The sequence below is a fragment of the Monodelphis domestica genome, chromosome 3 (assembly GCF_027887165.1).
Source record: "Monodelphis domestica isolate mMonDom1 chromosome 3, mMonDom1.pri, whole genome shotgun sequence".
Classification (NCBI taxonomy): Eukaryota; Metazoa; Chordata; class Mammalia; order Didelphimorphia; family Didelphidae; genus Monodelphis; species Monodelphis domestica.
Window position 1 is genome coordinate 121,686,870 of NC_077229.1, and position 13,645 is coordinate 121,700,514.

General features: G+C 35.3%; 1 protein-coding gene across 2 annotated transcripts in view; it reads left to right on the top strand.

The window, feature by feature from the left end:
* Positions 1 to 13,645, top strand: part of ZFAT (zinc finger and AT-hook domain containing) — a 318,710-nt gene that overhangs the window by 173,352 nt on the left and 131,713 nt on the right. For both annotated transcript variants that reach the window (XM_007488369.2, XM_007488367.2), the window contains 2 exons: positions 10,510 to 10,597; positions 12,507 to 12,656. In XM_007488369.2, coding sequence (XP_007488431.1) covers positions 10,510 to 10,597; positions 12,507 to 12,656 — 238 coding nt within the window. The remainder of the gene's footprint in view (positions 1 to 10,509; positions 10,598 to 12,506; positions 12,657 to 13,645) is intronic.

Below are 13,645 nucleotides of genomic sequence, written 5' to 3' on the forward strand. Positions count from 1 at the left end.
TAAGAACTTATAGATTGCTTGGGAAGAGGTCTGGGTGTGGAGTGTAGGGAAGTCTCTGTATTGAGCACTGGAGAGGTTTTAGCCTGAGAGCTTTTTTCTGTTCTCTGCGGTGTTTTGCTGTCAGCTGCCCCCTCTCCCCAAGCTCGAGCACTCCATCTCCACATTTCCTCCATCTCCTGGAAGTCTCTAGTCTTGCTGTTCTTATGGGCAGGTCCAGCCCCTTAGAACTTAAAGATTGCCTGGGAAGAGGTCTGGGTGTGGAGTATAGGCAAGTCTCTGTGGTGAGAGTTGGAGAGTTTTTAGCCTGAGGGCTTTTTTTGGCTCTCTGCAGCATTTTGCTGTCAGCCGCCCCCTTTCCCCCAGCTCCACAGCCTATTTTAACCTTTCCTTCGCCTCCCAGGGTTCTGAGTCTAGTTTCACTTAGGGGGTAAGTCTGGCTGACCTCAGCCAGTCCCTTCTAGAAGTTTGTCCCGTGCTCGCTGGGACTCTGGAAAGGTAGGTGAAGGGGTGATGAGCTCTCCCCTTGGTAGGGGAAATTTCCCCCCACTTTTAGCATAGAAATGCCCTAACTTTGCCTACCTTCTGTGTTGTGCCCTACCTTGGAACTTCTTTGCTCATTTGATTTTGGTTTTATGTATTTGAGGCACTTTGCCTTGATCAGTGGAGAGGAGAAGAAGAGTTCTTCTACTCGGTAGCCATGTTGACCCAGACGTTTCTTCCTAATTTTGTAGAGTTGTAACAGTATAATATACCTTTTGAATCATAATTGGACATTTCACTTGTGACATTCTATTATTTTGTGACTAACAAAAGTTGGAGTCAGAGTTTTGTTCTACATTTTTGCTAATTACAGTAACTTTGGTCACCTAAATAGTGACCCTGACCTGCGGCGGGGGGTGGGAGAGGGAGATGTCCTCAGGCCCAGTCAACTTTTTGTGTTTTATAAATGGGTAAATTGAGACCCCAGTCATTTGATTTCATAAAGAAATCACATTATTAGGGGAATCAAATCATCATGAACTTGGAGGTAGGAACCCAGGCGAATATAAATTTGGGTAAGTCACTTAAGCCCTTTGACCTTGAGTATCATCTATCAAATGGTGTACCTATACTATCAACCTCATGGAAGCCTGGGGAGATCAAATGAGATAGTCTTATAATGTTTCAACATACTCTAAGCATCTGTAATTTGCTTATTGTACATACTCTTTTGACTAATGCAGATTGCAAATCCTCTATAAATTAATAATTAGTCTTTGAAAGTTGAGAGTGGTTGTACTTAAAAATTAAATTAAATGTGAATTAAAATGGAAATAAAATTAGTTTAAAAATTTGTGAATATTCCTCTTTGAGCTTAGCCAGTTGTGGCCCTCAGATGACAAGCATATAGTTAAGCAATCAACAAACATTTATTAAATGACCACCCTATTCTGGACATTATTAGCTAGGTAACTGGAGGCACTAGATTTGGACTTGAAGTCCTTTCAGCTTGGTAGAACCTCCCAGAGCTTACATTTCACTAGCATGGCTTAAAAGACCCTAGAATAAGTTTCATGACTTGATGAGACACTGGATGAGTACTTAAGTGGAAAATTATAATATTAATTAACATTGAAATAATATGGGTAAAACTATGTTAATGTGAACTATTGTTGATATGTTAGTTGAGAAATGAGTTCAGATGATAATTCATTTCCTAATTTTTATTTGTGATTCCAAAACATGCTTTCTTGAAATCAAAGAAATATAAGGTGAAAGACTCCAAATTCTAGTAGAATGTAAGGTCCTTGAAGCGCAAGTACTAACTCATTTTTGTGTTTGTATATTCAACAACTACTGCAGAGCATGGTTCATAAGTTTATCATCTATTCTTTGAAGGAAAAGTTTTAGGAGAGCATTAGAGAGTATTCTTTTTCTTTTAAATTGAAAGAGGAATAGAAAATATGGAAAACAAAGGGATTAGAGAACTGAAGCTAAACTGCTTTTTGAAAGACTAGCACCATTGGTAACATAACTTAAAAAAGGAAAATTAAGTTGACAAAATGAAAAATGAAGGTGACTTCATAGTTAAATAAAGAAGAAATAAAAATAATGAACCTGCTATACAAAACTTTGTGATAGCAGAACTGAAAACTTAAAGAAATCAGTCAATAAACATTTCTTAACTATCTACCATAGACTATACCTTGTGCTAGGAATTAGAGAATACAAAGATCAAAGTAAAATTAGCCCCCACTTTTAAGAGGCTTCTGTTGTATTAGTGGAAACAAAATATGTATGTGTTGTGTATTTTTAAGAATTGAAACACACACATGTAAGCACATTTATTGATGTGGGAAAATATGAGAATATGCACAATATATGCAAAGTAAACAAGGCTATCTTTAAAATGTAACATTACATCCTAAAATATAAAAATTAAAATAATATAAGAAGAGAGATGTCAAACAACTTTGGTCTGCCTTGGTCAAAACAGAACTTTGGAATGGAGCAGAAATCAGTTCTGGATGCTCTGTTTCAGGAAGATAATTTAGAAGCTGGAGAGAATTTAGAAGGAGGAAGGGACTGACTAAGAGAGTGAAAGGAGTTCTTGCATTTAAAGGATTTAGGAGAGTTTAACTTAGAGAAAAGATTTAACGGGATTCAGTATACATTGTCAAGAATCTGAAGGAGTGTCAAATGGAAGAAGGAATAGATTTTGAAAGCAGAAGATAGAAGTGGAAAAGAACCAGCAGAATGGACTGCCTTTTGTGGTGTTGGGTCTCTCCTTGCCAGAGGACTTCAAGCAGATGTTTAATGACCTTTTATTGGGTTTGCTCTGGATAGGATTCTTCCTTTAACATGTTTTGAGTACTCACTGAGTGCCAGCAACTGTGCCAAGTGCTGCAGATAGAAAAATGAAAGTGTAGTTCCTCCCTTCAAGGAGCTTATTTTAATAATAGATGAAACATAATGTATGAGTTAGACTAGATGGCCTCTTTGGGCCCTTCAAACTCAGATTTGGTGAAATGGTGTTATGTACATATGTAAAAATATAAAGAATGTTGTTGTTCATTCATTTCAGTTGTGTCCAACTCCATGGCTTCATTTGGGACTTTTTTGCAAAGATACTGGAATGGTTTGCCATTTTTTCGTCTAGCTCATTTTACAAGATGTGGGCACTGAGGCAAACAGGGTTAAGTGACTTGACCAGGATCACACAACTAGTGTCTGAGGCTAGATTTGAACTCCTATATTTCTGACTCCAGGTTTGGCACTCCATCTACTGTGCCACTTAGCTGCCCCAATTATTCAGAATACATATAAAATGAATACAAAATTGTTTCTGGAGGGAAGATTTTAGCTGTTATGGGGCCAAAACAGGAAAAGCTTCAAGTGCAAAATAGTACTTAAGCTGAGTTTTGATTAGAAGTTGCAGAAAGATAAGTTTAGATTTTATATTAGGAAATATTTCTTAACAATCCAAACTATTTATATTGGAATTGCTTGGGAAGTACTGGTTTTCTCTTCTATAAAATTTTTAAAGAAAAGTCTGGAGTACTACATTTTAGCAGTATAGACTGTATTATTTTCCTAGTATAGGTTATAGTAGATGGTCTCCGAGATTCTTTCCAGATCTGTGAATTTTTAAAATTGTGAATATATTATTTTATTTTGTGACTTTGGACCCATCTAGCCTCTTTGAGTCTCAGTTTCCTTCTCCACGAGTTAAAAATTATACTTGTCTTACCTGTCTCATAGTTATGTGAAGGTAAATGAAATATCTTAGGAAAAAGTGCTTTGAAACTTCTACAGTCTATGTAAACCAATGATTAGATCTGGTTTTTCTCTTTACTTCCTGTAAATAAATTATTTCAAATGAAGTTCAGTTTCTGTATTTAAAAATGTGGGATGTCAGTAGATAATTTATCTGGAAGGTTACCTCTCATTCCTAAACTCCTTGGGTTTACATATAGCTCCTACCTACAACAAATAGATTTCTATGAATATTAAAGGCAAAGGGATTTTAAAATACTCAATAGGTGCTGGGGTTTCAAAGAAAAGCAAAACATGTCCATGCCACATTCAAGTCCATACCATTACATTCTGAGAGAAGAGACAATATGCAACACTTGTATGTGCATATGAACACACACAAACACCCCCCCTCCCCCCCAGATTCTGCAATTTCTCCTCAGGCTTATATTTGGAACTCCAATAACTTCATCCTTATTGATCCTGTGATTTTGAGCCTGCTTCTATTTCTGTATCTTTCAACAAGTTCACTTGAGTATGGAATTAAGAAAGGCAGTCAGCCATCAGCCAACAGAATTTCATAGAGTGACTCAATTTTCAGGCAGAATGAGATTCTTTGGAGGGGACTTTTGTACTTGGGTGGATCTATGATTTGATTGTTTCGAATTATTCCTTCACCTAATATAAGACTGCAACTCCCTCATTTACTGAGATTCTTTCTTTATCTTCCTTAAATTTTCTTTAAAGGATCCACTCAATGCAGTAGAAGCCTTCCTCTGCATCTTTTAATATCATGGGGTTTTGGTTAATCACTTAGACCTGCCTTTTATCTCTTTTTCTGGAGAGCAGATTAAAAAAGAAATAGAAAACATTGTTCTTGTTCTCAAGGACCTAATGATCTTATTTTGGGATACAGAAGGAATGATAATCATAAAACTTATCTTCTCTATGTGGGTGTGCCTTGTAGTAGTCAGCTGCATAATACCGCTGGGCACTTCATCCTATATGATTCTCATTCACATGTATGTACAATGTTAGTACTCAAGAATGAGGATGTGGTAAAAACATGCTGACTTTTTTGTCAGAGAATTTTGGTCCAATTTTGTGTTTGTAACTTCCCAGCTTTAAGGCTATGGGAAAGTCATTGAATCTACCTATCAGTTTCTTCATAAGCAAAATTTATTTCCATTCTGTTTCTTGGAGGGAATTGTGATGGGCTCAGTGCTTTGAAATCCTTAAAGCACTGTGTGAGAGTGAGGAGTTACTATCACAAAAACATAGAGGGATTGATGTGTAGAATAAGCTACATGTAGAATGGTATAAAGAGATTATATATTATATTGACTTTTGATAGAGTTTATACTTTTCCTCCCCAAGTCTGACTTTAAAAGAATTAATGTGATCTAACACTAAATCTTTGATAAGAGGATGTGAATTAAAGGGAAGAAGGTGAAGAGAGTAGTGATAATTAAAATGAATGATGCCTTTAATGAAAAATTTCATAATATACATATACATATATATATATATATACATACACATACACATACACATACATACATGCATACACCTGAAAGGTATGTTGTGAAAGTTTTTTATATGTATATATATAAATATATGTGTATGTAATCTCAATATATGTATATGCATTCTTTCACATATTTGTATGCATATGAACATGCTTATATTCTCAAAGAAATCTCATTTTGAGATCTTTTATATTTTATACATATTTAGGGATATTTGTTCAAAACAGTTCCTTGTTGATTACTTTAAGCACCTATGATTTCATCAATTAAATTTAGAAGCATAGATTTTAACACAATTCACCCCAATAAGAATATATTAAGCACCTTTATTACGTAAGTCACTGTGTTAAGACAAAATGAAAAATAGTTATTGCCTTCAAGGAACTTTCACTTTCCTGGAGTTACCTTTTTTACAGTTATACATAGTTGTCATGACTTACTCTAGATGAAACTTTCTGCCCTGAAGCTAGGCTGGTCAGTGGACCTATCCTAAGCCTTTCTGCCACTTCATAAAGTCTCTCAGAACATGTGCTCTACTAGCATGGCCTTGCTTTAGTAACCCAGGACCACATGCATGTTGTGATGAAGCAATTCTTTTTTTCTTGACAAATTAGAACCTGTTGTCTACTTTGGACAGTGTTTTGTTACATATGAATATCTCAGTATTATCTTCATGCATGGGTATAGAAGTAGTAAATAATTAAGACATATCCAAATCTGTCTACCTGTCCATCTTTTTCTCCAGTATCTAGATATATCATTCATGTAGTGCTATAAGGTTTACAAAATTCTTTCCACTGTAGCCCTATGATTTAATTAGTATAGGTAGTATTATTCCCATTTTAAAGAGGAACAAGTCAGAATCAAGAAATGTTAAGTTAACTTGTTCAGGATATTTTAAAAAGAAAATTAAAAAATAAAATTGCTAGGAAATTTAAAAAGTCATCTAGTTGTGGTTACCCAAAAATAAAAATAATCTGCTTTTTAAGGAAAACTTTATGTTTGGCCTGAAAGAGGATAAAATAACAAGACAGAATTGTTTCCATTCAGAGATTCCTAGAGAGAATTTTGCTTAGCTGCTGACTAATTTCGAGCTAGGTTGAGCCTATGATAGTAATCAAAATTCATGTTGGATAAATAAAGAAAAAATTATTATTAGAAATGAACTTTAAGTATTTGAAATCTCTGTTAATATTTTCTGACAAGGTTTAGAGAATCAGAATATTTGGGACCTCATCACTTCTGCTGTTGTTGTTCCATTGTTTCCATCATATCCAGCAATTTGTGACTCCATTTGGAGTTTTCTTGGCAAAGGTACCAAAGTAGTTTGCCATTTCTTTCTCCAGCTCATTGTACAGATGAGGAAACTGAGGCATTCGGGTTAAGTATCTTACCCAGTGTTACAAGCCATCAAGTATCTGAGGCCAGATTTGAATTCAGGAAGAGGAATCTGGCACTTTATCCACCGTGCCTCTTAGCTGCCCAAATGTCACTCTAATTTAGTTATGAGCATCAAGTTCATACAATTTCCATTCCTTTTTTACCTTTTGTATTTAAGCCTTTTATAGGGATAATTATATTTGCTCTAGTTGCATACATTGTTCATTTTTTTTTTTGGTGGGGAATGTGTAGTATTTACTCACTGTCTGTGAGCATGAGGGACCGTTGAGTTTGAATGTCATATTAATTTTGAGGTTGCTAGACATATGTTACAGAAGACTAAGCAAATAGCCTGAGGGCAAAGAGCAAGGCCTCTCTCTTTTCCTTGACTTCTCAGTTCTTTACTCTCAGTCTTGTCCCCACACCACACTGCTGCTCATGCTGATACTTCAGTTCCTTAAAAAAATTTCAGATCACTTCTTAGTCTTCCTGATGTACCCTCTGTAAAGGATGGACATTTTTATAACAGGGTTAGTTTCACACTTTCTACTTTCCTGAGGAATTCTTTTAACAATCACTTTAAAGGTATATGTCAATTTAGGTTTTCATTTCTTCTATCTAGACCAAGCTTTTGAAACACGAGTAAATGAATTCAGAGATTCCACCAAAGTGGCTTTGTCTCCCAGACCTCTTTGCCTACTTTCTGTGCCCTTCTGAGAAATGCATCAAGAAAATAAAAGACCCTGATAAGCTATGGGATAAATTGCTTTCAGAGTATCAGAGAGGAAAAAAATCAAATCACTGAGTCTGTGAGGGAGATACTGTTGTAAACCTGATCAAAGCCCTTCAGAATACCTCTTGTCAATATGAATGACAAGGGCATAGTGAACTCCAGAACAATGGGATGCGCCTCCTCCTCCACAATGCCAATTGAGTGCCCCAGGTGAATTCTGAAATAGAGTTTAGAACAGCAATTCTGACGAGCTGGTGCTAAAAGTGATGGGGTTACTCTGAAGGACTGACTCAGTAACAAGAACCCAGAAGGATAGTGACAGGAAATTGCTTAAAAGCACTGAACTAATGATGTGACCTGAGAAAAAGTCTTCAGGGTTGACTTGGACAAACAACTTGAAAAGATTCAAGACTATATAGGCTTGGGCAATTGACAGACAGACACTGAAGGGGGTTCTCTTCTGAGATAGGTGCTATCAAATGGAGGAGACTCAAAGATAATAAATCTGAGTACTCAGAAATTTCTCATTAGTAAATGTCTGAGAGGAGGAAAAAAAAGGCTTTCATTTTGAAAAGGATTTTGGGATATATAAGGGAGATAACAATCTCTTGTAATCAATGCCTCTTGTAGTTTTTACTAATATGAACATGTATTCTTTTCTCCCTTTAGTTTGAGGTTTCATTTAAAAGTTGAAATATTCTGAAACAATCAGATAGCATTTATTAATCACTTTGTGCCAGGCACTGTTAGGTGTTAAAGATACAAAGACAAAAATGAAAACATCCTTCAAGGAACTTAGCTTACAGTCTACTGGGGGAAACATCCTTTACACCTGAAAGTATCTATAAAATATATAGAAAATAAATGTGTGATAATTTCCAGAGGGAGTCACTGGAGGGAATCCAGAAGAGCTTTCTATATGAGGAAAAGCTTAATCCTGAGCTTTTAAATAAATAGTATTTTAAGAAGCAGAGGGAAGAAGAAGAGGGAAGGAAATTCAAGCTGTGCAACAAAAAGGATGAGAGATGGAATATGAATGAAAAATAGCAAAAATACCAGTCTGACTAAACTGAAAACTGTGAGGGAGAGTATGGAATGGACCCAGAAGTTTGGAAAGATACATTTGGAGTCCAGTGTTGAAGAATGTTTAACTATTAAAAGCACAAGAGTTTCTGTTTCCCCCTTCATGTTACAAAGAGCCATGAAATTTCTTGATGGTGTGTCCTGTGCTTTAGAAAGATTATTGGAAGATGTATTAGAATGGATAAAGATTTGTGGAAGGGAGACCTCTTTGGAAGATACTGAAAAAATCTAGGTGATAAGAGTTTGGGACTATGGTGGTGTCTTCAAGAGTGGAGAGAACTGATTCCTTGTCAAATATTGTAGTTTCTCTCTTCACATCATGTTTGTCCCCTTTTTCTCAACTCACACAGCTGCCACTCTCTAGCCTGGATTTTCAAAATAACCTCCTCACTTTCTTTCAAGGCTCAGTTCATATCTCACCTTTGAAGGCCTTTCTCTTTCCTCTTCCTAATATATATGTACATATGCATATATATATGCTTATATTTATCTAGTTATTTATATATTGTTTCTCTCATTAGAATCTAAGCAGTTTAAGGGCAGGGACCGTTCTTTCCCTTTCTTCATATCTCCAGTGTTTAGTCATGGGACACAGTAACTACATAAATTCTTGTTGACTGACAGACTATGAGATGGGACATGTCAAGTAGGAATTATAAGGCTTAGCAACTGATTGGATATGTTGAAAGTGAAAGAGTAAAGAGTCTGGGAGGGATTGTGAACCTGGGAGAATGGGAAGGTAATGATGCCTTTCACAGAAACAAGAAGTGTAGGCAGAGAGGTAAGGCTGGAGAAAGGAGGGGAAGATAGTAAATTATATATTGAACATGTTGAGTACAGTGTGTTATGACTTTCAGGCAGTTGTTGATTCAGTATTGGAGCTCAAGAAAAATATTAGGGCTGGATGTAAAGTTCTGGAGTCATTTGAATAGAGATGATAATTGAAATTCATGCATTTGATGAGATCTCCCAGAGAGTGTAGAAAGAGAACCGAAGAGAGCTCAGGTTAGATCCTTGGAGTGTATCAGTGTTTAAAAAATAGGATAATAGAGGAGCCACAAAGGAGATTAAGTAGGAGTTAGACAACAAGGAGCTGAATTGAGAGAAAATGGGTAAGAAGAATCCTGAGAGGAGAGCATTTAGATGCTGCAGAGAGATAAAAAAGGATAAGAATTAAGAAAGTGACAAACATCTTATGGAAATAACTCTGAGAAAAGGTAATTGGATTGGGCTATTAAGAAATCAATGATAATTTAAAAATATGATACAAATTAAAATACATCAAGATACATGTATTTTCTACTCATCATATATCTTGATCACCATGTACAAGGAAGCAGATTTGAACTGATTATAAGGGGAAACTTCCTAGAAGCCAAAGGTGCCCCAAAATGAAATGGGTTAATTCAGGAAGGTTGTGAAATCTTTATCATTGTAAGTAGATCTGAAAGTTAGATCACTGCTTCTTGGTGATATCATAGATGAAATTAATGTCTTGGTGAATGGTGGAACTAATTCATCTTGAGATCTCTTCCAATGCTGAGTCTAAACTTTCGTGTTATTCGATTGTGGTTTTCTATTACTGCTAGTCCTTAATTTTAATTGTCTTTCCTAAAGGATTGGGAGTAGGGCATCAGAGCAATCATTTATGAATGAAATCCACAAATAGAGCTACATTAGTTTGTTATATTTTAAACCTCTCTTCTCCCACCTAACTCTGGGTTGTAAGAGCTGTTGGAAAGTAGTGAAATCCTCTGGCATTCATTTAATCCTGTCTCCTTTTTAAACTTTCTGTGTTGAAACTACTAATGAGTGGTAACATGGCCCTAAAGGGGGATCTCAGTAGACAGGAGGAGGAAGAACTCAAGATAATTCAGAAAGGCTGCAAAATATTCAAAAGTTGTCTCTAAACAATCATTCTAGTTGTTATCTTAAACAGAGATTTACATCAGAGCTTCTTAATTGTAGATTTGTTGAGATATCTGATTTTCAGAGCTCATGTTTATATCTTTTAGTGTTGTTAACTGATTATGTCTTTTTCCACTTAAGGACAAAAGGAATTACTCTTGCCCAGTGTGCCAAAAGTCATTTTCAGAAGATAGGTTAATAAAATCACACATCAAGACAAACCATCCAGGTGAGTAAAAGCTGTTCAGAAGAAATATAAGGGAGAGAGGGATAATTTTCACTTCAGAGAATGGTGATTAAAGGAATCATATTTGAGAAGCATTGATTTGTTTTGTAAAACATAGCATTGCTTACTGACTATTCCAAGCGAAATGAAGTGAGGGAAAGCCAATTTCCTTAATAGATTTTTCCTCTCTTTTCACAAACACACACACACACACAAGCACATATGTAAACTGAAGTGCTATATATACATACACACACATATATATATATTACATATATACACACACACATATAATTATATCTCTCTACCTATAGCACTTTATAGTATACAAAACACTATATATGTGTATATGTGCATATATAATACATATATATATATATATAAATATATACCTAGTTATTTTATTTTATACATTTTAAAGCATTAATTTGAGAAGGGACCCATAGGCTTCACCAGGCTGCTACAAGTAACTGCGCAACACGCAAAAATGTTAAAAACCTCTGACTTAGAAAATATCTATTTATAGAGGGCCAGAACTGCTATGCCAGTCATTGTAATATGGAGCCCAGACTTCAGTGTAATCTCCATTTTTCCAGAGTTTAGTATTTTATCTTAAACTTTGACCTAGTTTTCTTTCTCTAAGTGGTTAGGTTTTCTGTAATGGGGAAGAGAATTTTATTACTAGGTATTGCTTTAGAAATTAGATTATGTACTCATCAGTACTTAAGGATCTCTTAATTATAAGTATTGATAAGGTATTCTTCATTCTGGTACTTCTGGAAAGGTAAGATTAAACTATTGTCCTATATCATCTTCATTCATTCATTCTACAAAGCACCTAGCTAATTTCTGGGGCTAGAGGAACAAAAATCCCAGAAAAACAAACTAAAAAAACCTCAAAGAGTTCCTGTCCTCAAAGATATTATATTTTCCTGGGGGAAGGAAGTATAGCATTTATCTAGATATTGTAAATAAATTCAAGATAAATTGAGGAGGAAGAGAGAATTAGCAATTTAGGGGATCTTTTCAAGGTCACACAACTCTTAAGTATCAGAGTCTGAGCTCAAACCTTTTTCTTTTCATTTAAAAACTATTAGTCTTTCCTCTATACCACAACAGTCCCAATGTGATAATTAGTTTGAAGGTTTACTTGATATGTATACCAACAATCTTTTAATGTACTTGTCTTCAAAATGTAGAATAGACACCATTTGCCATCTGGCACTAGTTTTCTATCATCGTGCTAGAAGCCTAGATTATTGCTAGTAAGTGAACAGGAAAGAAATGAACTGAAAAACAAAGAAGTGAGAACTTGAAGGGAGATTAATAATAATAACAATAATATTAATAACAATAATAATAATAATAAAAACAAAAACCTTTAACCAAATATAAATGGAACTTAAGCATGTTATCCTGTGTAGGTACATTCATCAACACATATACCTGGACAAATTTTATATAAATGCCATGTCAGTACACTTGTGACCTTTTCAACTATAACATTCCTTGGAATAAAATTAATGAAAACCACTTTATATAGCCAAAGGATCTGAACCAAAATTGATCAAGGCACATTTTGTTATATTTTATTTGCTGTTGTTCAGTTGTGCCTGAATCTTTGTGACCCCTTGGACCAGAACACAATGATGCTGTCCATCAGGTTTTCTTGGCAAAGATACTGAAGTGGTTTGCCATTTCCTTCTTCAGTGGATTTAGGCAAACAGAGGTTCAGTGACTTGTCCAGGATCACATATCCATTTAGGGTCTGAGGCTGCATTTGAATCCGGGTCTTCCTGACTCAAGGCCCAGCACTGTATCCACTGAGCCACCTAGCTGCCTCCATGCTTTATGTACAGCTAACTTAAGACAAGTTTCCTTAAGGCTTAGACCTTTTATTCTCTTTTTCTAGAGGTCTCCATGAATACTATCTCTGAGATTCTTGGCAGGAGGGTTCAACTCAAAGGACTAATTGGAAAGAGAGCTGTAAAGTGTCCATATTGTGACTTTTATTTTATGAAGAATGGATCAGATCTTCAACGTCATATTTGGGCTCATGAAGGTAATTTTATGTGCTTTTGATATATGATGAACTTTGTTTTTTAGCTTTACATTCTTCATTAGGGTGACATTGAAATAGATGGAGTATGAATATCAAGTCCCTGGAGATTTAGGTCTTTTGGAATTCTCCAGTGCCTCATAAATATGTGTCTTTATGCCTACTGTGGTCAGCAAAGTAGTAGATTATGCCTGAGTTGATATTTTTCAACTCCTTGGCTTGTTTATTTAATTATCTTAATTAGATATTAGTGTGACAGCAAAAGGGTATGAAGAAGTAACAACCTTAGAGACTAAAAGAATAAAGATAGACACCCCTTAATCATTTTGTTGAGAGCAGCATATACCATCTTGATGAGTTAATGGTACCTAAGGAAATCAACAAGCAAAGAGAAAAGAATGTCTGTATACATATTCTAATTTGCAACATTTTCTGGAGTTGTTCGATTCATAACTAGCATTCCTTTTAGATTTCCCAAAATGAAACAAGGAGAGTTAATAAATTGAAACTCTTTTAAATGGCTATGGCTTACCTTGGTTAAATGGATTGATTATAAATATGTATTCTCAATGGATTTACAAATAACAAAAAGTTAGAGTGTGAAAAACATTTTGAGTACCGTTATCTTTTCCATTTCTTTATAGAATGTGTGTTTAGGGAGAGAAATTGGAAATTTTGTTTCCTGAGTTTGTGAGAATAAGTATTATTGTATCATCAAATTATTTGGCTTTGAAGAAGAAGTATTTGTTCTACCAACTACTTTATGCTGTTGTTTATATACCAAGACAATACTATTCAACTGCTGTGGAGAATGCATATTCTTTGGTTTGTTTTTCTACTGATTCTTGGTAATGTTTGCATTGAACCATTCAAAAGTCTCTATCTGTGCATCTGTTATTCATGGCATCCACTTGTGAAGTGGTTACTCAGACTTGGATGATGTTTGGGCATGCTTCGTTGCCCATGTGACTTTAACTTAAACAGTACTCCGC